The sequence below is a fragment of the Antechinus flavipes genome, chromosome 1, assembly GCF_016432865.1.
Source record: "Antechinus flavipes isolate AdamAnt ecotype Samford, QLD, Australia chromosome 1, AdamAnt_v2, whole genome shotgun sequence".
Lineage (NCBI taxonomy): Eukaryota > Metazoa > Chordata > Mammalia > Dasyuromorphia > Dasyuridae > Antechinus > Antechinus flavipes.
This window is the reverse complement of record NC_067398.1, coordinates 431,008,976-431,036,420: the sequence shown is the minus strand read 5'-3', so window position 1 is coordinate 431,036,420 and position 27,445 is coordinate 431,008,976. Positions and strand designations below refer to the sequence as shown.

Below are 27,445 nucleotides of genomic sequence, written 5' to 3'. Positions count from 1 at the left end.
ATGTTATTAGAGATTCTAAATTAACTACTCTCAGGTGCATCCTGCTCCTATAACCTTCCACAGTCAGGCCCTATTCCTGAATACAAGGGCTCCTCCAATACCATACTCCACTTATTTGTGATATAACAGAGATAACACCCTGTAACCTTCAGTCATAGATCTAGGACTAAATGATTCATTTTGAAGGACTAGATTATTAAAAACCGAAATTTAGATGAAATGATTCCAGCTCTGATCAATTTTTTTTACAAATTTTTCGAGAAGTAGTAGCATATCACATTCTCTTACCATTTTTAGATCTGTGTTCTCATCTGGAAGCAAAATGACCATGTCCATTTGTCCTCCAACATAAGGCATAACTAGGATCTGGGTGGACACATCTTGTATATAGGTTGTCCTAAATTGAGATTTCAAAAACATCATTTGTACTGGTTTCTGCTTCTCCTAAAAGAAAATGAATGCACATCAAAGTGAATCCAGGGCAACTGAAGGAGGCAAAGAAAATCAACACAACTTTCTAAAAAAGCATATTTTTGTACCCTTACTTCATGTCTCTAGACTATAAACCCTCTGAGGGTATAAATCAAGTATCTACAGAATTGATGCTTTCTTGTCCTGGGGCTTTTTCCCTAAATGGAAAGGGGCTATATTTATTCACAGAAAACTTTTTTTATTCTTTTATTCTTTCCTCTGACATAGAGCAGGTTTTGGAAGGTATATATGAACAAAAACAATTTTAAAACCAAAGATTTCCTAAATCTTTTTCTTTGTATGGGACTTCTTTTAAGTAAAGCACTTAATGTTCTGTTTTCTTCTTCCCCTTATTCCTATAAAAACAAGAAAGGCTGAAAACTGAACAAAATCTACAATCAAATACTCAATATTCACTGTGAATGAGTTTCACTCAAATTGTTTTAATACTTTTTCATCTAAACTGATAGTGTTTTGCAAACTTTATCTCCACTGAAAAAACTTCCATATGTCACCAATGTATGTGCACCATTATTGAAAAACAAAGTGCAAATTCTTTTATTTCATTTAAAATGCATTATTCATACTCATAAGATTTACATATTTTTGAGGTGCTAAGTATTAAAGGAAGTAGAGAGAATAGTCTATTTCTAACCATTCTCAGTTCCCAAATCCCTATATGTTCTCTTTAAATTTTGTAGAACATTTTATATTATTTCAACTAGTATATGTGTTGCTTTTGTTTTGTTTTGGATTGTAAAATATTTTTTCTATCAAATAGCACTTTTTCACAATTACATGTAAAGACTATTTTAAACATTCTTTTAAAAATATAATTTGGTTTTTCCAAAATTTCTCCCTCTGTCTCTAGCCTCCCTTCTCCCTAAGCTAGTAAGCAATTTGATATCAGTCCTGTGGAAGTATCCTTGAAATAAATATGTCTATTTATTATGGATTAATCTATATCTAGTGCATCTCCCTGGTGATATAAGTTATAGAAAACAGACATTAATCATAGGAATACTTCCAAGTATCTAGATACTTTTAAAAATATTCTCTATCATATCTTGACTTCAATTGATATTAAAAAAACTTTTTAAAATACCAATGAAGTTTCTGACATAACAGTACATTAATGGAGAAAATCTTCTTTGTTCATAGAATTTTGTTTATTCCCTGAAATGTGAGGCATTTAACAGCTGGTTTGACAGTTAAGAGAAAAGTTTTCAGATAAATTATGCTTTCTCTGGATTTCTGTATATGAATCCATATATGGAGATTTGTGTATATACACAACACACACCCTTGTACACCTACATATACATAGACACAGACGTATATATCAACATCCCAAAAAGTCTCTATGCTTTGCTTATACTTTTATTACTTGATGATACAAATTCACATTGATCTCTCTCCTCTAAGTCCTTTTGCACTTCTAGTCTGTTCTATGAAATGGGAAGGATCAACACTTTTCTAACCTCTGAGCTCAATGAGGTAATTCTTTATTATATCAGAACATATAAAGATTTATCTCCAGTAGGGGATAAAAAAGGATGAGAGAGAAAGTATGCTTAAGGGAAAGAGTTAAATTCAGAATCGGATAGAAAAGAATGAAGATTTTTTTAGGCCACTGATAAACTCTGTTAAGCTTAGGCCAAAAGACTTCTTTTTAAGGAAGTAGCAAAAGTCTCCTGAAGAAAGAAGAACCTGAACTACAGGAGGTCAGACAGTGATCTAGTTGAGAAAATAACAACTATTTCCAAAAAGGGTCTTTTCACTTCTCTTAGGTTTGCCTTGTTCAAAGTAATTTCCCACATATGTCCCCAGTTACTAGGACAAAAGCTATTGTCAGACAGAAAAACACATGTCTAAGAGCATGTTCTCTTCTTCCATGATTTATCATGGTAAATTTTCAAGTAAGTAAATACACAGAAATGGCGAGGAAGCTGCCTTACAAGGGATATTGTTATGAGAGGTTCTGAGGTTTAGAAATAAGAAAAATGGCTGGGCTAACTGGTGAAGTAAAGGAAAACTGAGATATAAGATTGAACTCTTTATTCTATCAGAACACAGAAAGAAAAGATGAAGGGAGACCCCTCCCAGGGGAGAAAAACAAAAATGAAGAGAGAAAGAATTAAGTAAAGAAAAGGAAGAGTTTGACCATGTGTTGTTAGAGCTTCATGTATATCTTAAGAAACAAAGGGAATGTGCTGATTCTTTCCCATTGTCCAAGTTTCTGATGAGGTCCAAAGACATGGCAAAATTGCCACTTACCTTGCTGATTTTGAACATTTTTTCTCTTGTTCTACTTTTGTCAAATTTTTCCTCCCATTTCCCTTTGAAATAGATGGCATTCACAAGTATCAGAGAGGTCCGTGGATTAATGGAATCCTTAATGAGAAGTTCCACAATCTTACCTGAATTAAAACATTAGACATTGAATTTAGCAAAGATGTAGCCATGATCACATCTAAAACAATAAGATATCATATAGAAGTATTTTATAAACCCTAAATAGTTCAAGTTAGCCTTCCCCTTCTGATTTTCCTCTTCTTCATCATCATTATAACAGTGATTATATGATCTAACAAGGAATACACTATGCAGAGTTCCAGCCTTTACAATTTAGTCAAGTATAATCATTCACCTTCATATAGCATGTCATGCACTGATAAAGACTGCAAACCTCTCTCCATTAAATGTTATCAAGGAAAAATCCATAATGAAATCTTTCCTGTGTTTCTATGTAATAACAAAAATATTTCTGAATGTCATGATCAGCTTGCGAGAAAGCAACATTTTCAGCTACACAGCATCACTCATTTCTCTCAGTTTCTTAAAGAAAAGTCCTCTTTCCAACTCCAAAATATGTTAAGATCTAGGATCTCATGTAGACTCACAAAAACCTTAAGAGGTTTTCGATATATTATGATAATACCCCTTGATAAATAGAGAAACTGAGCCGGGGAAAAGTATGGATACTTATTCAAATTCATACACTTAGTAAGGGACAGGTTTTGGATTGGGGTTTTCTGACCCCGAGGCTTTTCAGTTTTTATTGTTGTAGCTATTGTTTTTTTATATGTTTTTAATTTATTTTACCAAATACTTTAAAATTACATAGAAATATAATTTTATATTAACTTTTTTAAAATTTTGAGTTCCAGATTCTTTCGCTCCTTCTTCCACATGTGCCCTCTTTGAAAAGATATGCATTTTGATAGTGATTATAATGAGAAGACATACAAAACCTATTTCCATATTAGCCACATTATAAAAGATAAAAAAATTTTTAAAAAATAATCCAAATCCAAATTCAATCAATTTCAAAGTTCCTAAGTTCTTCCTCTGGTGATAGGTAGTATTGTTCATCATGGGTCCTTCGGAATTGTTTTGAATCATTTTTTTTTATTAAAGTACCTAAATCTTTCACATTTCAATTGTGAAAATTACCATATTGCTGTTATTAAATACAATGGTTTCCTCCTTTTGGTCATTTTGCTTTATAAGAGTTCATAATAGTTTTTTTCAGGTTTTTCTGAAATTAACCTGCTAATCACTAATAATAGCACAAGAGCATTTCATCACATCATATGCTACAATTATATCCAATAAATGGTCAATCCTTTAATTCCCAAATCGTTGCTACCACAAAAAAAATTCTAAAAATATTTTTGTACCTATAGATCCTTTTCCCTTCTCTTTCATTACTTTCAGATCCAGACTTCCTAGTAGTCTTATTGAGTTAAAGGGTATGCAACATTTATAGTTCCTTGGATGTAGTTCAAAAATGTTCCTTATAATAGTTGGACCAGTTCCCAACTGTACCAACAGTGTCCCTATTTTTCCACTTTTCCTCCAAAATTTGTTACTTCCTTTTTATCATGTTAGCTAATCTGACACATATAAGATGATGACTCATAAGATGAGTCATTTTAATTGCATTCCTCTAATCAGTAGTGATGTGATTCATTTTTAAAATGTGACAATACTTTTGGTTTCCTCTTCTGAAAGCTCCCTGTTCAAAACCTTTGGACCATTTATCAATTGGGTCTAATTCATATATTTGGCTTAGACAACTATACATTTGAGAAAGAAGACTTTTATCTGAAAAAGATGATATAAAAAATTTCTTCTATTTTCTCCTTTTATTCTAATGTTAACTGCATTAGGGTTGTTAGGTTTTTTGTTTGTTTTATGCAAATAGTTTTTAGTTTCATGGAATAAAATTGTCCATTTTACTTCCCATAATCTTCCTCTTTTTGTTTTTCCTTTTCTTCTTTTTAATTTTTTGGTGGAGAGGGCAAGGCAGTTGGGGTTAAGGGACTTCCCCAAGATCACAAGGGTAAGAAGTGTTAAGTGTTTGAGAATGGATATGATCTCAGGTCCACCAGACTCCAGGGGTTGGTACTTGATCCACTGGGCTATCTAGCTTCCCCACCATAATCTTTTTCTTGTGGTCACAAACTTTTCCTTTAGTTATAAATGTGACAAGTACTTTTTTCCATGTCCCTTTAATTTCCCTATGACATCACCCTTGAGGTCTAAATCATTTGCCCATTTTTATCTTACATTGATATACACTGTAAGAAATAACTCTATCTCTAGTTACTTTGAAACTACTTTCGAGTTTTCCCAGAAATTTTTTAAAATGCTGAATTCTTTCTACAAAATCTTGGACATTTTTGGATTTATCATTCAATATTACCTTTGTTCATTTATACTAAATATTTAATCTATCCACTCATCTATCACACAATTTCTTACCCTGTACCAGATTGTTTTCATGAATACTGCTTTGTAATTTAGAATCATATACTGTTAAGTCTTTATCATTTTTTTTCATTTATTCCTTTATTCTTGACTGTTTGTTCATCCATGTGAATTTTGTTATTGTTTTTCTGACTATATAACATAATTCTTAGCTAGTTTATTTATTATGAAACTGAACAAGTATATTAACAAGGAGAAATATCATTTTTATGATTTTGGCATGGGCCAGGGCTTGATCACGTGGTATTTCTCCAATTATTTAAAACTGCCTTTGAATGCAGAGTTTTGTAACTATAATCATTTAAATTCCTGGGTTTGTCTTCACAGATAAACTTCCACGTATTTTATTTCATCTGCTGTTAATTTAACTGGAATTTCTCTTTCTACTTTTCAGTTGGGTTTTGTTGGGAGAACAGAGAAAGATGACTGAGTTACTTGAGTTTATTTTTTATAGTTGCAACAATTTTTTTCTGATTTTCTAGAGATATCATTATATCATCTGTGAAGAGTAATTCTTTTTGTTTTCCTTATTGCATGCTTTTCTTCTTTCAATTTTTTTTATCTTTTCTTAGTGCAAAAGCTGGCATTTCTAAGATAATAATACTGGTGATATGGATGTCCTGGTTTCAGCCTTAATCCTAGGGAAGGCTTTAAGTTCAAACCTGTTAGAAGGCTTTTTAATTTTAGATAGATATTATTTGTCATTTTAAGAAAGACTCTTTACTATACACAAAGAACCACTAAACTGTGCATACTCTTTGATCCAGCAGTGTCTCTTCTGAGTCTTTATAACAAAGAGATCAGAAAAATAGAAAAAGAACCCACATGTGCAAAAATGTTTGTGGCAGCCCATCCATTGAAGAATGGCTGAATAAGTTATGGTATATGGATATAATGGAGTACTGTTGTTCTATAAGAAATATCAGTAGGATAGCTTCAGAAATGCCTGGAGAGACTTAAATGAACTGATGCTATATGGAGTAACATGAGTAGAACCAAGAGAACATTGTACATAGCTACGGCAAGATTATGTGATGATCAGCTCTGATGGACGTGGCTCTTTTCAACAATGAAGTGATTGAGGCCAATTCCAATAGACTCGTTATGGAGAGAGCCATCTGAATCCAAAAAAAAGAGAACTGTGGAGACTGAATGTGGATCATAATATAGTGTTTTCACCTTTCTTATTGTTTGCTTCCATTTTTCTTACTCATTTTTTCCCTTTTTGATATGATTTTTCTTGTGCAGCATGACAAATGTGGAATTATGTACAGAATAATTGGACATGCTTGAAACATATTGTACTATATGTTATTTAGGGAGGGGGCTGAGGCAAAGGGAGGGAGAAAAATTTGAAACATAAGATTTTGCCAAGATGAATATTGAAAACTATCTATGCATGCATTTTGAAAATAAAAAAGTTATTATTAAGAAAAGCTCCATTAATTCCAATGCTTTCTAGAGGTTTTAATAGGAATGAGTGTTGAATTTTGTTTTTTAAAAAAGCCTTTTCTTTATCTATTGATAAAGTCATATCATTTTGATTGATTTTGTTATTGATATGATTGATAATATAATTTTCTTAATATCGAACTAGTCTTACATTCCAGATATAAAATTCATCTTCTTCTAAATGTTTTTTTTTTAATTTTCCATCAATATTCATTACAGAAAGTGGTCCAAATTTTTTGGTGCCTCATTTACCAAGCTATTGTCTTTTCACAATTTTTTTCATTATTTTCATTTCTTTACCTAATTTTTCCTCTACAACTCTTATTTTACTTTGTAAATCATTCTTTACTTGCTCTAGGAAATTTGTAATGACTGTATCCAATTCCTTTTTTTTAAAGCTTTCCTCATAATTGTTTTGACTTCTGAATCTGTATCTTGATTTTCTTGGTTACCACAGCACCCTTTTATGATCACTTTCTTTTTTATTTTTTGCTTATTTTCCACCCTAGTTCCAAATTTGAAATTTTGTGTTAAAGCGGAGTCTGTTTCAACTACTACTTTTCAAAGCAAGCTATGAGGGTTTGAAATTTTCATTATTTCCAAGGAGGTATGATCTGGTCAGAGGAGTGCTTCCTTCTCTGTACACTGTACTCTGTATCCCACAAGGGCTCCTGACTCCTTGGGACTACAATCAACATTGCTTCTCAGGATCCTTGTTCTCTTGGGACCAGAAATAATATTATTCCTCAGGGCTCTTGATCCCTTGAAACCACAAGTGATAATGCTCCTTAGGGCTCCTGCTCCCTCTTCACTGACAGGGCTCCTCTCCTCCTTTTGGCTATGACTCAGAAGTTTATGGTGTTGTTCAAACAGTATCTTGTCCTGCATCTAGTGCTGACATGGGTGTCTCTTGTAACCTCTTTTTGACTAGTTGCTAAGTCTCCTTTCCATCTTTGACTTGAGAGCTCCTGAATCTGCTGATGCTTTTCATACCACCATCTGCTTCTATCACTAAGTTATGGGCTCTAAGTCAGTCACTATCTCCATGTCACAATCTTTTTTTTTTTTTGACCCCATATGTACTAAAGCTATATTTTTCTTTTTCTAAACAGGTTCTTTCTTTAAAGAAAGGTACAGATGTCCACCAAAGTTTCCAGCCTTTTCTCAAAGCTTTTTCTTTCTTTCTTGGAAGAACCTTATCTTGGTTCTCCCCCTCTAAAAGTTAATTTGAGGTATTCTTTTAAGGTTGTTTAGAGGGAAATCTTAGGAGGAGCAAACTGAGAGCTTTCTCTATTCTGACATCTTGCTTCCACCCCTAGAACTTCCTAACCTCCTTACTTAGTACTATACCATCTGTTGAAAGAAATACTTTCCAATCACAAAAATAATTCTGTGAGGTTCCACAAAGTACATGGCCCTAAAATTCACAGTGCCTCGTATTCATAATTTAGAGAAAAGAAAAATAAGTTAATTTAAATATGGCAAATATAATAAAATATGTACAGCATGAATTCATGTAAGCACACATATTTAAAAGACACAAAAAGATCGGAGAATAGTTATTACTTTGGTGTGAATGAGGATATGGTAACATTGTTGAGGTGGATGGGAAACTCTAGTCAGTATCATAAAATGGGAAGTCTCGGACTCCTAAGATTAGAATGTTTTTTGAGTCATTCAACCAATAGAGAAATGCACTGTGATTGGAAATGATTTATTTTCTAGGCTAATTGCAAAATTCAGAAGAATTTTTTATTCCGAGGACATTGAAAATGAGGAGAAAAAAACAAAGAAAATTAATAACATTTCATGGACAGACTTTTGCACATTTTTTGTTGTTAGAAATCACTCTTTTTTTAATACTTTACAAAAGTTAACAAAATCAATACTCAACATTTTTGAAATATCTAAAACAAAATCCCCCCTTTTTTTTTACCTTCAGTCTTTTCTTCTATCCACTTATTTATATATTTTCTTGCTTCCTCTGATGCATTAGCAAAATCAAGTTCTTCCATATTTGAATGATAGAATTTCTGACAGGATTCCTTAAAAGACTAATCAATAACATAAAGAACATAACCAATTGTCACAAGTCTATAATTAAATTTCATCAGTACACTGCCAGAAAAATTTAGATCCCTACTTCCTAACTGTCACAACCATTTTACAGATCTCCATGAATTGACTCCTAATCTTGGTGTTTGGCTTGGATGAATTTTTAAGTCTTTAATCTAATGAAGCTAAAGACCTAAAAATTAGACATCAGGCCTTGTTAAATCCTTTTAAGTTTTATTAACACAAAAAGATCACTTAAAAATCAGTGACTATAATCCAGAAACCTAGAGGAAGCTAAATGATATGCCAATAATATCTAATAAATCAATAAATAGTTATTTAAAAATCAACTGTCAGATTGAGATGATTACTCCTGGCATTCATTTTCTATAGCATTACCAGATCACAGATTTAGAACTGAAAAATTTTAGAAGACATCCAGTCCAACTCTTCCATTTTTTACAGAGGTGAAAACTGAAGTCCAGTGAGATGACTCTTCCTAATAGTAAATAACAGAGGTCAAATTTGAAGATGGGTAGTGCTATGTCCTCTGGACCATACTATTAATCCTTTAAAAAATATAGAAAATAACCCTGCGTTCCCAGACCTCATTAACTTTTTCAAACAGTTCTAAATGAATTTTAGTAGCATAACAACAGATGAGATATTCATCATCCTTCCTTAACTTGAAAATGTCATTAATTTCCTTAAGTTTATACAGAGAAAAATAATAAACAAGACTTACTGAGATAAAATCATGAGTCTTTTCTCCAAAGAGCCTGTTGGCAATTCTTAAAAGGCATTGATCACCAGATTTATTAGCTTCTGCAAGAAAAGACTGGAAACTATGGTGGACATCTATACTTTTGTCTAAAGAAAGAACCTGTTTAGAAAGAAAAAAATAGAATTTTAGTACTGTTTTCTTTTCTTTTAAAATAAAAAAGAAATCCTCAAAGGAAAATCAACTGAAAGTTTCATAGAGACTAAAAGCATTTAAAAATAAGATTGGAGGCTATCACTCAGCTATTCTATAAGATTTCTTAGCCTCCTATAGCCTTTTGAATTTTTCAATTTTTGAATAAATTCAAATCCTTTTTGTTCAGCATTTAAAGCTCTTTACAACCTGGTTCCAAGCTACCTTTCCAGCCTTATTATACATTACTGCACTTCCTATCTTTCTCTTTCTCACTCCTTCTACCACCTCCCCAAAAAGTGACCTTTTAGTCATTCCTCAGATCAAGGTAAGAAGGTAAGATTATTCTGCATTAGTAAATTTGGGCACATTTCCACCATAAATGCCTATTGTCTATAACACAGAGGCTAGAGAGATCACCCACATATTGTGCTTCATTTCCCTCACTCTCTATGGCTGTACTACTGACAAAGCTCATCTCCTTTGAGATGTGACTTTGGAGAAATACAATGTTTCATATGGTTTGCTTTTTTGTTTATTTGTTTTCTCTTAGTCCCCAGTACCTGTTGTATCTGTGCAGCAGTATTTCCCTTGGCCCCCTCTAAGACCATCGCCAGGGCACAGTAAAGGCTCAGGGGGGAATAAAACACATTCTGTGAGCTATCTTTTTCACTAATTTCTTTAAAAACATTCAAGGTAAAAGTGTTGATTGCTTCAGAGAATGCAGCCATCACAGCAAACCTACAATGAGAAGACAAGGAGACATAATACATGAACATAGGACATTTTGGTGTGCATCCAATTATTCCATTTTGAATCCATATCATCTCCAATAATGGACCTTTAAAACCAATAATAAAGTGCATTTACAAAGGGCTTTATGTTTAGAAAGCACTTGGCATATTAATTCATTTCATTTTAAAAGCAACCCAACAAGGTAGGTGCTATTTTTTTGCTCATTTTACAGATGAGGAAATTGAGGCAAATGTAATTTGCCCTGAGTCATACAGCTAGTTAGGATCTAAGATGGATTTGAACTCAGATCTTCCTGACTACCAAGTCCACTATTATATTCACTGTAGTACATAGTTGCCTCTGTAAATGAACAAAACAATACAAATTAAGAATAGGACACTGGAGAAATGACGATAATCTCAGCTTTGTTCCTTATTATCATTGTGACATATCTAGTAAATGCTTTGATATTTACAAGAGACTTTTTATCAATTTGTCGCTCCACAAATGGAAATATAACTGATTAATATTTCTTTCTGATCACCTCTCAGCTTCCTGCTGAAGTTTAGAACTGCTACCTAAAATGTCACTCATACTAACTGCATATACCCTAACTTTCTGCTGAAGCTTATTTCAAATTGCATCTCTATTACAAAGCTTCCCCAATCACTTTAGTTAATAATAGTCTCTACTTGAGCTCCTACAAAAATTACCTGTACAATTCCCTACAATTGCCTGGATACATCATCTGGCACTTACCCCACAATCCTTTGTCTAGTTAATACTCATGTGGATAACATTTCCCTGGAAAGGCAAGGGCTATTTCTTTTGTCCCAAGGGAAGCAACAAGAATATTTGTCCAAGAGAGTAAGAACAAGGGCACTGTGGGAATTGGGCAGATATTTTAGCTTGGGTCAGCAAATAGTAAAGTAGCAAAAGAAAAGACATAATAGAAAAGATTTACAATGTTCTCTTCTGCTGCTAGAAAAAAGTCAAGTTCAGAAAGTCATATCATAAAAGGAAGAAAAAGAATGAACTACAGGTATATGTAAGGTAAAGACAAGACAAATCAAAAGCAGAGAGAAACAGTGTTAAGGTCAGAAATCAGGGTCTAGACTAATCAGACAGTCTAAAGAAGTCTCAATAACCAACAGGAGTAAGGAATTCTGATTTTAGCAAAGAAGCTACTGTATTGTTATATACTGAAAGCTGGACATGTATTATGTGTAGAAAATGAAGCAAAGTCAGGGAGGAATCTTTCCTCTCTTCAGAACCAGAGTGATTACTGAGATAAGTCACACCTTTTACAGCATCTATGTCAGCACAAAGCCAAGGTTTCCAGTCAAAGAATCACAGAAGAGATAAAAGAGATCTCCAAAGCTATCCATTCAAACCCATATCAAAAAAAGTTATCATTTCACTAGAGGGAATGGTTATCTCTCAGTGCAACACATTGCAATTTTAGACAATTTCAGTTGCTGTGATGTTTTTACTACATTAAGCCTAAACCTACTGCTTTGCAACCTCTTCCTTTTGCTCTGAGTTCTGCCCTCTCAAACCAAGCAGAGTTAAGTCTAATCATTCTCTCTTACCAATCTTTCAAACACCTGAAGATAGCTCTCCTGTGTCTACTAACCTCTTTCTTCCAAAATTAAACATCCCCAGTTCCTTCTTGCAAAGTACCTTTTTCCATTTTCTACCCACTTCACCCACCCCTGGACATGCAGATGTGATCCCCAGGACTAGTGACAAGGCAGCAGCATAGCAATGGGATAGATCCAGACTCAGCAGAAGGGCCTTCAAGTCCCAGCTCCGCACTCACTATCAGTATGTCCTTGGATTTGGTATTTCATCTCAATGTCCTTCTGTACAAAATGAGGGGATTGAACACGATCACTTCCAAAGTGTAGCTGTTACTGCCTTCCCGTTGCAAGAGGTGCCTCTCCTAAAGCAGCCTATGCTTGGATTAGTTTTTCTAATGTTTGTACACATTGGTGACTCATATTGAACTTTCTTTTTTTTTATTAAATTTTTATTTTTTATTTAATGATTACTTTATATTGACAACATTATTCCTTGCACTCGTTTCTTTTCCGATTTTTTTCCCCCTCGCTCCCTCCACCCCCTCCCCTAGATGGCAAGCAGTCCTTTATATGTTGGATATGTTGCAGTATATCCTAGATACAATATATGTTTGCAGAACCGAACAGTTCTCTTGTTGCATAGGGAGAATTGGATTCAGAAGGTATAAATAACCCGGGAAGAAAAACTAAAATGCAGATAGTTCACATTCGTTTCCCAGTGTTCGTTCTTTGGGTGTAGCTGCTTATGTCCGTCATTTATCAATTGAAACTTAGTTAGGTCTCTTTGTCAAAGAAATCCACTTCCATCAAAATATGTCTTCATACAATATCGTTGTCGAAGTGTATAATGATCTCCTGGTTCTGCTCATTTCACTTAGCATCAGTTCATGTAAGTCTCGCCAGTCCTCTCTGTATTCATCCTGCTGGTCATTTCTTACAGAACAATAATATTCCATAACATTCATATACCACAATTTACCCAGCCATTCTCCAATTGATGGGCATCCATTCATTTTCCATTTCTAGCCACTACAAATAGGGCTGCTACAAACATTTTGGCACATACAGGTCCCTTTCCCTTCTTTAGTATTTCTTTGGGATATAAGCCCAATAGAAACACTGCTGGATCAAAGGGTATGCACAATTTGATAATTTTTTGGGCATAATTCCAGATTGCTCTCCAGAATGGTTGGATTCGTTCACAACTCCACCAACAATGCATTAGTGTCCCAGTTTTCCCGCATCCCCTCCAACATTCATCATTATTTTTTCCTGTCATCTTAGCCAATCTGACAGGTGTGTGGTGGTATCTCAGAGTTGTCTTAATTTGCATTTCTCTGATCACATATTGAACTTTCTATCTACAAAATCCTCAGATTTTTTTCATGGAACCTCTAACTAGTTCTACAAACTTTTCTTGTATCGATAAACTTGATTTCTTGCACTATTTGTAAATGAATGAACAAAAATTGTCAGTAGGAAGATCATGATGCAATAGTCTGTCAGTTACATGATGGCATCCCTCTCCAGGTTCTGGACAATGGATGATTCTCTTGAGCTTTCTCAGTCACCAGGGAGTGAAACAAAGCTGAGTGCTCGCTCCCATGCTTTTCAGCATGATGCTTTCTGTCATGATGTCAAATGCCTTCCAATGCCTTTAGGAACATGTCATCAAAGTCAGCTGCCGCCCTAGTGGTCAATTCTTCAATTTGAAAAGGCCACAAGAGAAACCTAAAGTGGAGGGAGTTTGGGTGCATGATTTTTTGTTTGCAGATGATTGGGCATTCAGTGCAGCCTCTAAAGCTGAGATGCAACAAAGCATGGATAGATTCAATGCTGCTTGGAATAGTTTTGTCCTAATAAATAACACCAAGAAAACCCAGGTGCTCCATCAGCCAGCACCACAGCCTCCACATGTGGAACCATTTGTTATAGCAAATGGAGATTTGAATGCTGTCAGTAAGTTCACTTTCCACGGGAGTATACATTGCAGAGATATAAATACTGATAATGAGCTTGATACACAGATTGCAGAATCTAACCCCATGTCTGGGAAGTCAAGAGGGAAAGTGTGGAAGAGGAGTATTAGACTAACTACCAAACTGAAGGTCTACAGAGCTGATCTCTTTGTTGTATGGCTGTGAAATCTGGACAGTGTACATGAATCAAGAAACTGAATCACTTCCTTTTGAATTATTTTGTGAAGATCCTGAAGATCCCCTGGCAGGGAAAGATACCAGAAACTGAGATCTTTTCTCAAACTAAATTGCCTAGCATTTAGACTTTGCTGTAGAGAACACAATTTGCTGTTGGGCTGTTCACAGTGTTCGAATATCAAATATGCTTACCAAAAAGACTTTTTTATGGAGAGCTCACATAGGACAAGCACTCATAAGGTGGTCAGAAAAAGCAATCCAAGGACACTTTTTGTCATGGAAGTGCTCAGGACCACTCATTGGGTCTTGCCCTCATCAGAGGAGGAGCTGAGCAGAGCAGAATTGACTTAGCTCAGAAGACATGTGAGATGTGCAAAATTGGAGAATTCACCCCAATTGTTCAAAAGATCTATTTGTATCCAACACCTGGCAGAACATTCCAAGTTCGTATTGTTCTGATCAACCACAGTTTGACTCTGACATGGTGATGTCTCTTTGGATCTCTTCAGGAATGAAGCACAACAACTGAAGGAGATAGCAAAAGAGCACTCAGCTGTTCTAGATGAGGTTCTATTCCTCATTCTGGATGAACTACACCCTTGGGCACCAAAAGAATTGGCAATGGGATTGAAGAGTCACAATCTGTGGTATTTTTCAAATCATGGTAAGAAACAAAACTCACTTCAGGGATCCTGGTTCCTCTTAGTAGATAAGTTCTATGGTAATGCCTCAGCAGAGTTTAAGTGATTAGTCACTCACTAAATAGTTTTGAATGTCCAACACTAAATCAAACAGTGTTAAGTGCTAGGGATACAAAAAGAGGCAAAACGTAATCTTTTGACCTTAAGCCCTATACAATTCAAAGGGGGAAGGCAAGCAGCATGTAGAATAAAGAGAAAATAAATAAGAGAGGGAAGCATTCCCTCCTTTGAATATTCTGCATCTAGGAGAGGTCTTTTTGGGCCATGTTGCCCAGAACTAAACCCAATATTCTAGCTGAAATCTGAAGAAGGTCTGAAAGCACTAGAATTAAGAGAATTGAGAAAGACTTCATGTAGAAGATATAAGATTATTGATGATTTAAAGGAAGTTAAAGGAATCAATAGATGAGGTTTAGCATGGAGAACATTCTAAACTTTGAAGACAGACAGAAATATAACTATTCCTTATTAAGGCTAACCTCCATACTAAGTTCTTCATCCATCTTCTCCTCTCTCTTCTAAGACTTTGTTCTATCAACCATTCTTTCTTTGGCCTATATATTCAAAACCAATTTCTCCCATGGATCTTTTTTCATTTATCATGTATTTTAAATTTTTAAAATTTTTTGTTTTAACTTTTTAGGTTTTACATGGACATCCATTTTTACATATTTCCATATGAGTCATGTAAGGAAAAAAAAAAACAAATGAGAAATACCATAAGAAAAAAAAAAGGTGAAAATAGTGTATGTTCATACATATTCAGTCCCCATGGGTCTCTATCTGAATGCAGATGATGTCTACCTTCCAAAATTTATTGGAATTACCTTGGTTCATTGAATGGCTGAGAAGAACCAAGTCTGTCATAGTTGTTCATCATACAGTCTTGCTTTGGCTGTATATAAAGTTTTCCCAATTCTGATTGCTTCACTCAGCATCAGTTCATGTAATTCTTTCCAGCCTTTTCTTAAACGAGCCTGTTCATCACTTCTCATAGAAAAAATAACAACCTATTACTTTCATATACCATAATTTTCAGCCATTCCTCAATCAATGAGCATCCACTTATTTTCCAATTCTTTGCTACCACAAAAAGAGCTGCTACAAATATTTTTGCACAAGTGTTTCCTTTTCCTTCTTTTATGATGTCTTTGGAATATAGATCCAGTAGTGGCACTAAAGAATCAAAGTGATACACAGTTTTATAGCCTTTCAGGTATATTTTCAAATTGCTCCAGAATGGTTGGATCCTTGTACAACTCCACCAACAATGTATTGGTGTGCCCATATCTCCTCATACATTAATCACTATTTTTCCTGTCATCTTAGCTAATCTGATTGGTGTGAATTATTTTGATTTGCATTTCTCTAGTCAATAGTGATTGAGAACATTTTTTTCATATGACTATAGATGGCTTTAATTTTTTTTTTAACCTGGATCCTTTCTTTCTATCTACTAATGTACTTGGTTCTTCCCAATGTGAAACACACAGAAAACAATTATTTTTTTTTTAACTTTCTACCTCCTAAAGTACTCCCAACTCAGTCCTCTCTTTCAGTGTTGAGCTTTTTAAAGATGATTCCATAATGAATATGAGTACTATCTCATTACCAACTCACTTCTCAGTTGTTTAAAAATTGAATCATATCTCTTTCAGTCTTCTGAAACTGCTTCCCAATTCTCAACTTCCATTCTCCTTGATTTCCTTGCATCTGAAACATAGCTATTTTTTCTTTCCCACACTCACACTTTCTCTTTGCTTGGATTTTCTGATATCTCAGATGTCTCTGTTTCTCTTCTGTCCTCTTCTTTAGCCCTGAGTGTAGGCATTCCTCAAGATCTTCTCCCATTTTTTTTTTTCATTCTCTTCATGCTTGAATGCTCAAACGCTTATGTGTTCTCTTTATCTCTGTCTGTCTCTGCCTCACTCACTGTGTGTGTATGTGTATGTGTGTGTGTGTGTGTGCGCACATGTGTGTTTCCTCCCACTACCTCTGTCAGTAATAATATGACTGAAAGCCCCTGTGAGTCTATTTTTCACAGGGTCCAATAGAAGAAATCAAAGGTCTATAAGAACAGTTGATGGAAAACGAGAGCTGAAAAGCTACATATCAACAGGATCAGTCACATAGTTACTTAGTCCCAACCAATCAAAGAGGGCTGAAATGGAGCAAAATTCTGAACAGGAAGGTGAGACAAAATCTGACTGGGCCACAAGTCAGAATTCATGAGACCAAAGTAGAAGAAGACTAGTTTATAGAATAAAGTGGGAAAAATAGAATCTTTAACTAGAGAGAAAGGGTAGAAACCAAGATGAAACTAGGTTAAAGCAAATAGAGAGTTTGATAGTCAATAAATATTAATTAAGTGCCTACTATAGGCCAGAGAAAGAGAGGAGTTAGGGTACTTGGTTTAGGAGTATGATAAAATAAATTCCAGTTAGATGGAAATTCAGAGTTTCTTCTAGGCCTTTCTTAAGTGTAGAATATAGGCCCACATGAAATTTTCTAAATATCTACTCTTTCCAACAGGAAATAAAATAATAGTAAGGAAGAAGCATTTCTATAGCATCCACTATGTGCCAAGATTGTGCTAAGTGATTTACAAATATTTTCCAATCTGATCCTCACAACCTACTTGAGAGCTATGAGCTGTTATTATCACCCCTTTACTGTTGAAGAAAATAAGGTCAAATGATTTTGCTCATATCTGAACTCAGTGTTTGTATTTCAAACCCAGCACTCCCTCTACTCCCCTATCCAATAAGCTCCTCCTTTAGAACAATAAGGCTTTTGCAAAACCAGCAGACACATCAGTTCCCCACAATATTGCACACTCAAGAATCATCTTTCCAATGAAAGAAAGTACATTTCACCATTTCTTCCCATGAGCCAAGCCCGATCATCATAATCTCAAAGCATTCAGTTTCTACTTTTATTTTCAATTCACTTTTATCACTTACAGCTTCTACTTAAGAGCTGGGACACTTGGTATGATCCATAGGGCTGAAGCCATAAAGAATCCAGGATTGGGATTCAGAACCTGAGATCTAGTATAGGCTCTGCCAGTAACTAGCTGTGTAACCTTGACTAGACTCTTCAGCCCTTCTGAGCTATTCATCTCCTCATCTTCTGTGGTTATGAATAACTCTAAAATTGTATGAATAACCAACCAATTATCCCCCCATGCAGACATGCTATAAGGAGTCTTCTGTAGGTTCACTTCCTCTTTTCTCACACTTCTAGGGCAAGTATTATCTAGCACCCAGTAGCTGGTCTATCAGGGTTTTCAGAAATCTTCTTGGACAACTGCCCCCATCATAGCACTGACAAGAAGGAAGTGATTAGGGTGTAGCCCTAGAGCTTTGACAGCTCAGCAAGATAGAGAGGAGATGCTGCAAAAGCAGAGGCAGGCAAGGAGAAGCAATGATTGATTATCTAGACATTTTGATCTTTATTGGGTCTCTTTAAATGCATCATTTTGACAGTTCCACACTCTAAGATGATCTGATTAAATTCTGATTGTGATAGAATTCTTAGCTTTGACAAATTCACAACTCCATAGTTACCTTATCTAATCAGACACCCAAATTATGTTGTCAAAGCCCTCTGTTACATTTCTTCAATAAAAGAACTTAACTGTACCTCACTAAATTGGCTAATTCCCCTTTAGGTTTTACCCCCCTCTAGTTGACATAATCCTAGTTTAAAGAGTATTTTTCCTTGTTGCTTCCAGGGAATTTGTCTTCCCCACTGTTAATTGCTAAAACTCTTATGGATATATTCCTCTAAATAAAATCCTTGCTCTTGATTTGCCTAAAAATTCTTTTGAGAAACCTTCCAACACTGGCCCGCAACCCAAATATCCTTTGTCGGGTCCAAAAGCCCACCACCTCAACATTAGAAGGGTTGGAGGATCCCTCAATTCAGTTTTCGCAATTTCGGGATGCTCTCAAGCTCGGGATCCGGAGATCTCAATGGAGTCTCAGCTTCCGGGAATATTAAAGTGTCCCTCAATTGGCTACTCCCCAATAGTCCTATGCATAATCCATAAACAGCAGGACAGACTGCGAAGACATGCCCCAGAGTAGCAAGAGAAGCCGGGAAGTGGAGAAAAGCAGTATCCTCATTCCCAACCGAGAGACATTCTAAGAAAACGTTCAGAATCCACACACGTCTGCCAGGTTTCCATGCCAGGCTAGGGCTAAGTCCTCTAAAATAGAAACTACCAACTGCCTCTCGTTCTCTTATCGCCGGGGCGTGTGCTGGTCCATGCACTTTCTATCTGGTTGCAAAACCCAGTCACAGGGGCAGCGAACAAAGTCGTGGGGAGGTAGACCTCAAATCCCGAGCTGGGCGGCACCCACCTAGGGCCGAATAGCAAGGTGTACTAGGCAGATTAGAGTCCCTCTCCTCCTGGGCCCTCTGTGCCCCGCGGGCAATCCTGCTCTAACACCCGCTCCCTCCCAGTACTCAGCTGTAGGAGGAAGGAACCCCAGTATTGGCGAGCAGCTCAGTCTGCCTCTGCTTACCTGCCTTAGCTGTAGAGGAGACCTAAGTGCAGCTGCTGCAGCTTCCTTCCACACTTCGGAGAATAACTTCTGGACGCTGTAGGGGATGATTCCTGGAAGCCTGATCCGCCCTCAGGCGGATTTGGGAATATACATCTTTGGACTGGGGGAGGAATCCTACGGAAGCTAATACCTCCTACTGCTTAAATTATTTCCGTCTTGGAGCATACTGGAAACGTGGTGCCAAGGGAAGGAAAATGGTATTAGGATCCTTTGGAGCCCACCCGCCTCATCTCGGAAGACCTCGAATTAAGTTGTCTTATGATCGCTCCTTACTGCCTGTGCGACTCTAGGAAAGTCACTTAGGTACCTAAGGCAACTTTCTTAGACCGTTAATTTCAGAGAAGGTGTCAATCTTCATTGAAATAGGAAATTGTTTATACAACGGAAATGAGAACATCGGTCCGGATCTCTTTCCCTAGTGAATCCATAGACTTCTAAAGCTTCTCCTGGTAATATGTGATTTGGGAAGAATAATTCTCCAGAGAAAGAAGGACGAAAGAAAAGGAGAATTGGAGGGAGAGAGGGGAAAGGAGACTGAAAATCATGCTAGAAGACTTGATTAAATCTCTGAAGTGCACATTAGACTCCTTCACTCTTCAGGGAATCTGAAACTGTTATAGAGCAAGGTTATTCTTCTAGTTCTTTGTATATCTGGCTCTGAATACAGATGACAGCATATCTTTTCTTTCCCTATAGTTTATCTGGCCCAAGGAAAAAGTGAAAAGAGTGAAAGCTTAAAGCTTTCAAAAATGATATAAGGCAGGGATTGCGGAGGGTGGAGATAATGGGGGTGGGGGAAGGGGGGACAGAGAGTGACAGACAGACAGACACAGAGACTGAGATAGAGAGAAACAGATAGACACAGACTATTATTTTTCTTCATATCTTGTCCAGGCTGGAAGTAAAATGATTAATCTTCTAGGGTTCAATCCAAATGTACATGTAAACTTTTAACTTACTCCAGTTTTCTGGTTTGAATTGATTTGCCCATCCTTAGGAAATCTCTTGGTGCTTCACTTTTAAAGTTTTATCACGTGAGCACTGGATTTAGTGTGGACACAGAATCAACTATACTATTATATATTAGGTCTCTCAAACCTTACAGATTCACCAACCTCAGCCTCTCCTAGTATCAAGGCTTATAGGTGTTAATCTTTATGCACTGTTATAATACATTTTATATGTGTATATGTATATATCTACACATGCATATACTATACACACACATATATTTGTAGGAGTGTGTGTACATAGAAAGGGTGTGTATATTATATACACATATACACACATATGTATTAAATATATAATGATAATCCTACTAGATTATATATGTGTGTATATGTACATACATACATATATTTTAGAAAATAGTACAGAAAAGGATGTTGTAAGTGTCCATGAAAGATATGAACAAATTGCTATAATTGAAAGTAAAGAGAACCAATTTTCACCTGAGAAAAATAAAGTAAAATATTATGGAGAAGATGACATTTGGTTTTGAAAGATGTTTAGGATTTGAATACATTGAGTTACTTAGCTTAAGGGCATAGCAAGAACATGCTAGAAAGAGGGAACAGACAAATAAGAAATTCAGATACGAGATACCAGCTATTTCAAGGAATAGTAAATAAGGACTGAGATTCATTGATCCAAACATGATCAGATTACAGCATTTCTTTGTACAGAGGATGAAAGTGAAAGCCAGAAATATTACTACAGACATTCATTTGCTGTTCTCAGTAACACATGAGAGTCATCAGTTCAAAGATAAAATGGATCAAAATATTGTTTTATCTGTCCACACTGAATTTGACTGCTTAGAATGAAACAGATAATAGAGAAAATAAATGCTATCCGCTGAGATCCTTAAACTATCTAATGAAATCAGGAGAGTAAAAAACCAAAATGGTTTCTTTTCCCTTAGTCTGATGCCCCAAAATGATGCTTGCCAAAACATAAGAAAATATTCTGTGACATGCAATAAACCAAGTGCATCGCAAATTTCCAAAGAAATGAGGCCAATTCTGGGAAATAACACTAGGGCCCCTCTTACTTATTCTATATTCTATATTAAATCTTTGTTTTCCCATAATACATATATATGTGTATATTTTTGTTTGTGAATATGTGTGTGTGTGTTCATATATATTTAGATGTATTAATCCTCTTCAGGATAATTATTGTGCCCAATTCTCTGTTCCACAACATGGCCTCCCTAGGGGTGAAGCAGTAGTGCCCATCCCCCCATTCAAAAGCAATTTGTCATCATACACACTGACCTTGGAATCAAGATTCCAATGCTAACACAGATTTTCTTTTACACTCTATTTGACTTTAGGGTAATTATTGAACATTGCTAATTCTCAATTCCTTCATCATTAAAATGGGGGACTAAAAAGTTTCTCATTCAACTTGTCACTTCCAACTAAAATTATATCTGCTACAGTAAGTCTTTCCGAAAACTTCTTAATTCTAGTGCCTCTCCTTTCTTATTTCCTAGTTTCTGGGCATACATATTAATTTTGTCTTCCCAATAAAGTGTGAGCTCCCCCAGAGACTGCCTTTTTCATCTTTTTTTTATTCCCAGCGCTTAGCACAGTGCCTGGCACATAGTAGATGCTTATTATCAATTGATCACGTGAGTGACCATGATCATACAATTAATAACTATTTGAGTAGGATTTGAATTCAGACCAGCATCTTATTCATTTTGCCTGTTAATGATATCAGGAATTTAAAAAGTACAATTTGGTTCCCCCGAACCACATTTACAGCTATTACATGACTCGCGAAAAAGCCATCTGAAAGTGATCTAGGGCTTTAAGGAATTGTGAACTCAATTTATGTCAACAACATGACATACCAACTAACGGACTTTTAGATTGCTTTCAGAGTGGTAAAATGTAGGGGAAATAAAATTGTTTCACTTACAATAAAAGAGACTGAGGCAGAGCTCTGAGCCAATGTCACCTTATTTAAAAGTACACGATCCCCTCTAATAAACTAGATCTTAGATTTTCCTCACAATGTTAGATACCAGACATTCAGAAATATTCGGATATTCAAGAACATCTAAACCAAATACAGAATAATTCCATTGGTAGGTATGTGAGGTAAAAGCTAAAATAAGCAAAATGTTGTGTTAGCAAAGTCATGAGTAGCACGAAATAAGGAAAATCTCCACTGAGTATCAAGGAATTGGAAATTGAATGATTGCCCAATCAATTGGAAAATGGTTGAATAAGTTGAAGTCTATGGATGTAATGGAATACCACTGTTCTATAAGAAATGATACTAGGCTGATATCAGAAAAGCCTGGAAAGATTTATATAAACTGATGCTGAATGAACTGAGCAAAACCAGTAACAACAACATTGTGGGATGTTCAACTATCATAGATTTAGCTCTTTCCAGCCATTCAATAGACAATTCCCATAGACTTGGGGTGGGAAATGCCATCTGCATTCAGAGAAAAGACTATGAATACTAATCACTCTCTGTAGTGTAATATTTTCAGTTTTTTGTTGTTTTTCCACTCTCATGGTTTTTCCCTTTTTTCTGTTTTTTTTTTTTCACAGCATGACTAATATGGAAATATGTTTATAATGATTGTACATGTGTAATCTTTATCAGATTTCTTGCTTCTTGGAGAAAGGAGGAGGAAAAAGAGGAAGGGAAATGAATTTGGAACTCAAAATCTTACAAAATGAATGCTGAAAAACTATCTTTCATGTAACTGGAGAAAATAAAATACTATTAAGTAAAAAAAAAGAAAGAAAATTTTTACTGACTAGGTAGTTATAAGATGAATGGGTTCCTCTTTAGGTTAGACAGGAGGAACTGGGGAGAACTCAGGCAATTTCCTGCCAGCTCTCCACCATCTTGGCTCTACCCCTCTTGAATGTATTTTCTAATAGTAAAATCTTTACATAGTTGCCATTATAGAAGTTGTTTATATTTATGTAAAAATAACCTTCAAGTCACAAAGGAAAAATTTAGACCCACAATATGTCTACTTTTCTATAAAAGAATAGGCCATGGCCTTACTTTCTTGCCTTAATTTATAAGGGAGCCAAAAAAATGGACAGTCATGAATATATAATCTCTACAATTATTATATATGCTTTCCTAAAATGGAAACTTGTTGTTACCGAAAATTTTGAATCCTCTCTGATGTTCTAATAGGAACGTGAAAATATTTTGGATTTTTATTTGTTTATTTCTTTTTCCTTTTCTGTTTTTCTATTGTATTTTTGTTCTTATTTTGTATTTAGTTTTAAATAAATTTTAAATAATAGTGTAAAAAAAGGAAAAACTCAAGTGCAGTATTTTACATTTAATACTCTTATATTTCATGCTTCTAGATTTGGCCAATTAATAAAACATGACACATTCTTCGGGGATTTTATTTCTATTGTCTAGAATCACAGAATCATGAAAATGTTGGGACATGTTACCTGCTTTCCTACAAAAAATTAATAAGAGTATTAATCAGCATCAGGACAGGAGAAGTCCCCAAGATAATCCTCTATAATATCTCAAACAAATGATCAGAGAGCCTCTGAATAAAGATCTCCAGAAAATTGGACTTGTAAGATACATGTAGTGGGCTTGGAGTCAGCAAGACTATCCTATTAAATGATATTGTAGACTGCTTAGCACATAGTAGGTGATATGTATGTATATACTATGTTCTATATGTGTTCTATATATGTATATGTGCAGATATATACTTATACTTCTTTTTTTATAACTTTTTAATGACAGAGCCCATGCCTGAGTAATTTTTTTTACATTATCCCTTGTACTCACTTCTGTTCCGACTTTTCCCCTCCTTCCCTTCACCCCTCCCCCAGATGGCAAGCAGTACTATTCAAGTTAAATATGTCACAGTTATAATTATACTCCTAAGGTAGTCTTTTTATATGTGTATGTGTGATTATACTTATTCCCTTTCTTTCAAAATTATAAAAGAGAGATTTATACAATTCTCCCTTTTCCTTTCCAAGACTAATTTTAAAAAGTAATCTGAGAATTGGAAAGTTATTTGAAAATGAGAATTGCAATTCCACAACTTTAAGACTTGTTGCTTCTAGTTTTGTCCACTATGTCCAAACAGACAAAATATGATTCCTCATCTATCTATAGGCAGTCCTATGATGTGCCCGGTTCATGGTCTGTAATACTAAACAGTTCCAATGTACTTTGGGCCACACAAAAGTACAGCTCTATGGAAGTGACAGAAGGCAGGTGGGAAGAAGAACTTTAGAAGGTCTATTTTTTCAAAAATTTTGGCCTAATATTTAAAAGTCCCTAAAAGTTATACATCTTACTCTTGAAAATCACAAAAAAACAAAAAGAGCTTCCAAAGTAAAATAATATCCAGTTCAATGTAACTAAAGCCAGAACTAAACAAAATAAATAAAAACCTCAAAGTAACCAAATACCCTGGCTCCCTGCCAAGCTCGCTTGATGGTCACCAAGTATAGACCAAATGGGTGGCCATCTAGAGCTACTCTGCAGAGGAGGGAGGAAGATGATATCTAAGGCAATAAACCTACAGACTACTCTGCTTCAGTCAGTCCTCTCCCTGTTTTTCTTGCAATCCCCTCATTGACTTCCCTTCCTCCTTGCTCTCAACTACTCAGGTCAACCCATAGCTCCCTCCCTCCCTTCCTCCCCCAGGACTGTTCCAGAGCATAGAAGCAGATGTCCAGGTGAGAGAGTCAAGTGATATACTCTCCCCTCTATTATACCAATTCTAGATGCTACCAGTTGCTGCCCTCCACACCCCAACAACTGCTGTGATCTCTCAACTCCATGGTCCCTGCAGTATCCCCCTCCACAGAAAGAACTGATGAATTCTGAGTGCAAATTGTAGTATTTCTTTCTTCCTTCCTTCCTTCCGTTCTTCCTTCCTTCTTTCCTTCCTTCCTTCCTTCATTCCTTCCATTGTTCCTTTCTATGGCCATTATGGAAATATGTTTTGCATGATTTTACATGTCTTATTAAGAATCTCAAGTGGAAAAAGTTTAAGAAGCCCTGATATAAAAAAATAGTGATTGATTAGGTAATAAAGAAGGCAGCTAGGAGATGCTCTAGATAGAGTGTTCGTCCCAGAGTCAAGAAAACTCATATTTCTAAGTTCAAATCTGGACTTAGAAACTAGCCCTGTGATTCTGGGCAAGTCACCTAACCTTGTTTGCCTCAGTTTGCTCATCTATAAAATGATCTGAGGAAGGAAGTGTACAATATCTTTGCTGAGAAAATCCCAAATGGGATCACAAAGAGTCAGACAAAATTGAAGCACATGTACAACAACAAGAAAGAAAATAAAGGGAAGTTAGAAGCAGATTGTTTAGGCAATAAGGAAGCAGGGAATCATTTTGAGCAAAGAAGTGAAACGATACAATTGTGTGTTAGGGAGTTTAATCTAATGCCCTAATACATAAGTCAATTTTTATACACAAGCCATATAAGGGTGAGAAAAGGCATATTCCTTTCTACTAACATTTATTATTCTCTACAGACAAATATATCTAACTTTAGTAAAATTCCATTCATCTCCTTAATTCATAAGCTTCATGAGCAATAAACCTGTGGAGATCAAAAGCTTGGTGTTGCTGATTCTTTACCCATGCATTCCCAAGAGAGATACCACATTGTCAGTGATTTCTTCACTTAGGTGTCCTTAAGCAAAGACAGGACAATAATCCCTGAATCTTAACTGGTGGTAGAAACTGAAGAGGAGGAAAAGTGTTTTAAAGAAGGCAAAAGCAGTTATCTGCAGATGAAATTCAAGGGGCAGACCCAAATAGATGTCATCCCTGAGATCTGACCACTTATCTGAGCCTCAATAACCCATGAAGATGCCATTAGCAAGGATTTGGTTTGTTCACTTAACTCACTTGACCAAAAAGTACTATGTGTGTTAATAACTGATGTTCTGTGAAAGGCTTGAGTTTTTTCTCAATAATATTTTGTTTTTACATGTATAGGTAATGAGTTTTCAACAATCATTTTTGTATGATTTTGAGTTTCAGTTTTTTCTCTTTTCCTACATTTCCAAAAAAGTAAATAACCTGTATATAACTACTATTGTTTTAAAAATATTTCTATGTTAGTCATGTAAAAGAAAAATCAGAAAAGAGAAAAAGCCATGAGAAAAAAAAACAAACAAAAAGTGAAAATAGTATGCTACAACCTGCATTCACTTTCTATGTATTCTCTCTGGATGAAGATGGCATTCTCCATCCCAATCCATTGAAATTGTCTTGGATGACCATATTTCTGAGAAGATTTAGATCTACTATAGTTGATTATGATGTAATTTTGCTGTAACTCTATACAATGTTCTCCTGGTTCTGTTCTCTTCACTCAACATTAGTTCATGTAAATCTCTCCAGGTCTTTATGAAATCATCCTGCTAATCGGTTTTTATAGAACAATAATATTTCGTTAATATTTATGTGCTATAACTTATTCAGCCATTGTCATTCAATGGGTATCCCTTTAATTTCCAATTCCTTGCCCCTATAAGAAGAGCTCTGCAAATGTCTTTGCACGTCTTCCTTTTCCTCTTTCATGACCTTTTTGATCATGGGGATGCAGACTTAGTAGTTTCACCGCTGGATCAAAGGGTTGCACAGTTTTATAGCCCTTTGAGCATAGTTTCAAATTGCTCTCAGAATGGCTGAATCATTTTGGTGAAGTATTTGTAATATTCTGAAAATATATGCCCTAAAACTTATTTATATTACTCCATTATAAATGCTATACTGTATTATTCCAAAATGTTTCAAGTCATTTCGTTGAAAAACTTAAGAAAATCTTACTGTGTCTATTTTAAGTTATATAAAGGATACAGTGACATTAATAAAGCTATTATGGCAAGAACTAAAACACAATTAACAAAATAATTATACAAGATAATTTAGGAGAGAGAGCACTCTCAATTGGGGGGAATCAAGAAATGGTTATAAAAGAGGTTGGTGTATAAGCTGTACCTTAAAAGAAGAAAGGGAACCTA

The 27,445-nt window shown here is 35.4% G+C and overlaps 2 protein-coding genes across 4 annotated transcripts in view; both read right to left on the bottom strand.

Moving 5' to 3' along the window:
• The window catches only part of LOC127543695 (serpin B6-like), a 236,161-nt gene that overhangs the window by 107,074 nt on the left and 101,642 nt on the right, over positions 1–27,445 (bottom strand). Inside the window, exon 1 of one of the 3 annotated variants that reach the window (XM_051969942.1) lies at positions 19,375–19,701. The exons of 1 other annotated variant lie outside the window; for it this stretch is intronic. The gene's annotated coding sequence lies outside the window, so the exon portion shown is untranslated. Of the gene's footprint in view, positions 1–19,374; positions 19,702–27,445 lie in introns of those variants that run through there. One more of the 3 variants, XM_051969945.1, reaches the window with a different exon arrangement.
• Positions 1–27,445, bottom strand: part of LOC127543697 (serpin B6-like) — a 131,123-nt gene that overhangs the window by 2,036 nt on the left and 101,642 nt on the right. Inside the window, exons 2-6 of the mRNA XM_051969950.1 lie at positions 10,231–10,408; positions 9,500–9,637; positions 8,636–8,753; positions 2,749–2,891; positions 289–444 (exon numbers count right to left, since the gene is read on the bottom strand). Coding sequence (XP_051825910.1) covers positions 289–444; positions 2,749–2,891; positions 8,636–8,753; positions 9,500–9,637; positions 10,231–10,398 — 723 coding nt within the window. The 5' untranslated portion in view covers positions 10,399–10,408. The remainder of the gene's footprint in view (positions 1–288; positions 445–2,748; positions 2,892–8,635; positions 8,754–9,499; positions 9,638–10,230; positions 10,409–27,445) is intronic.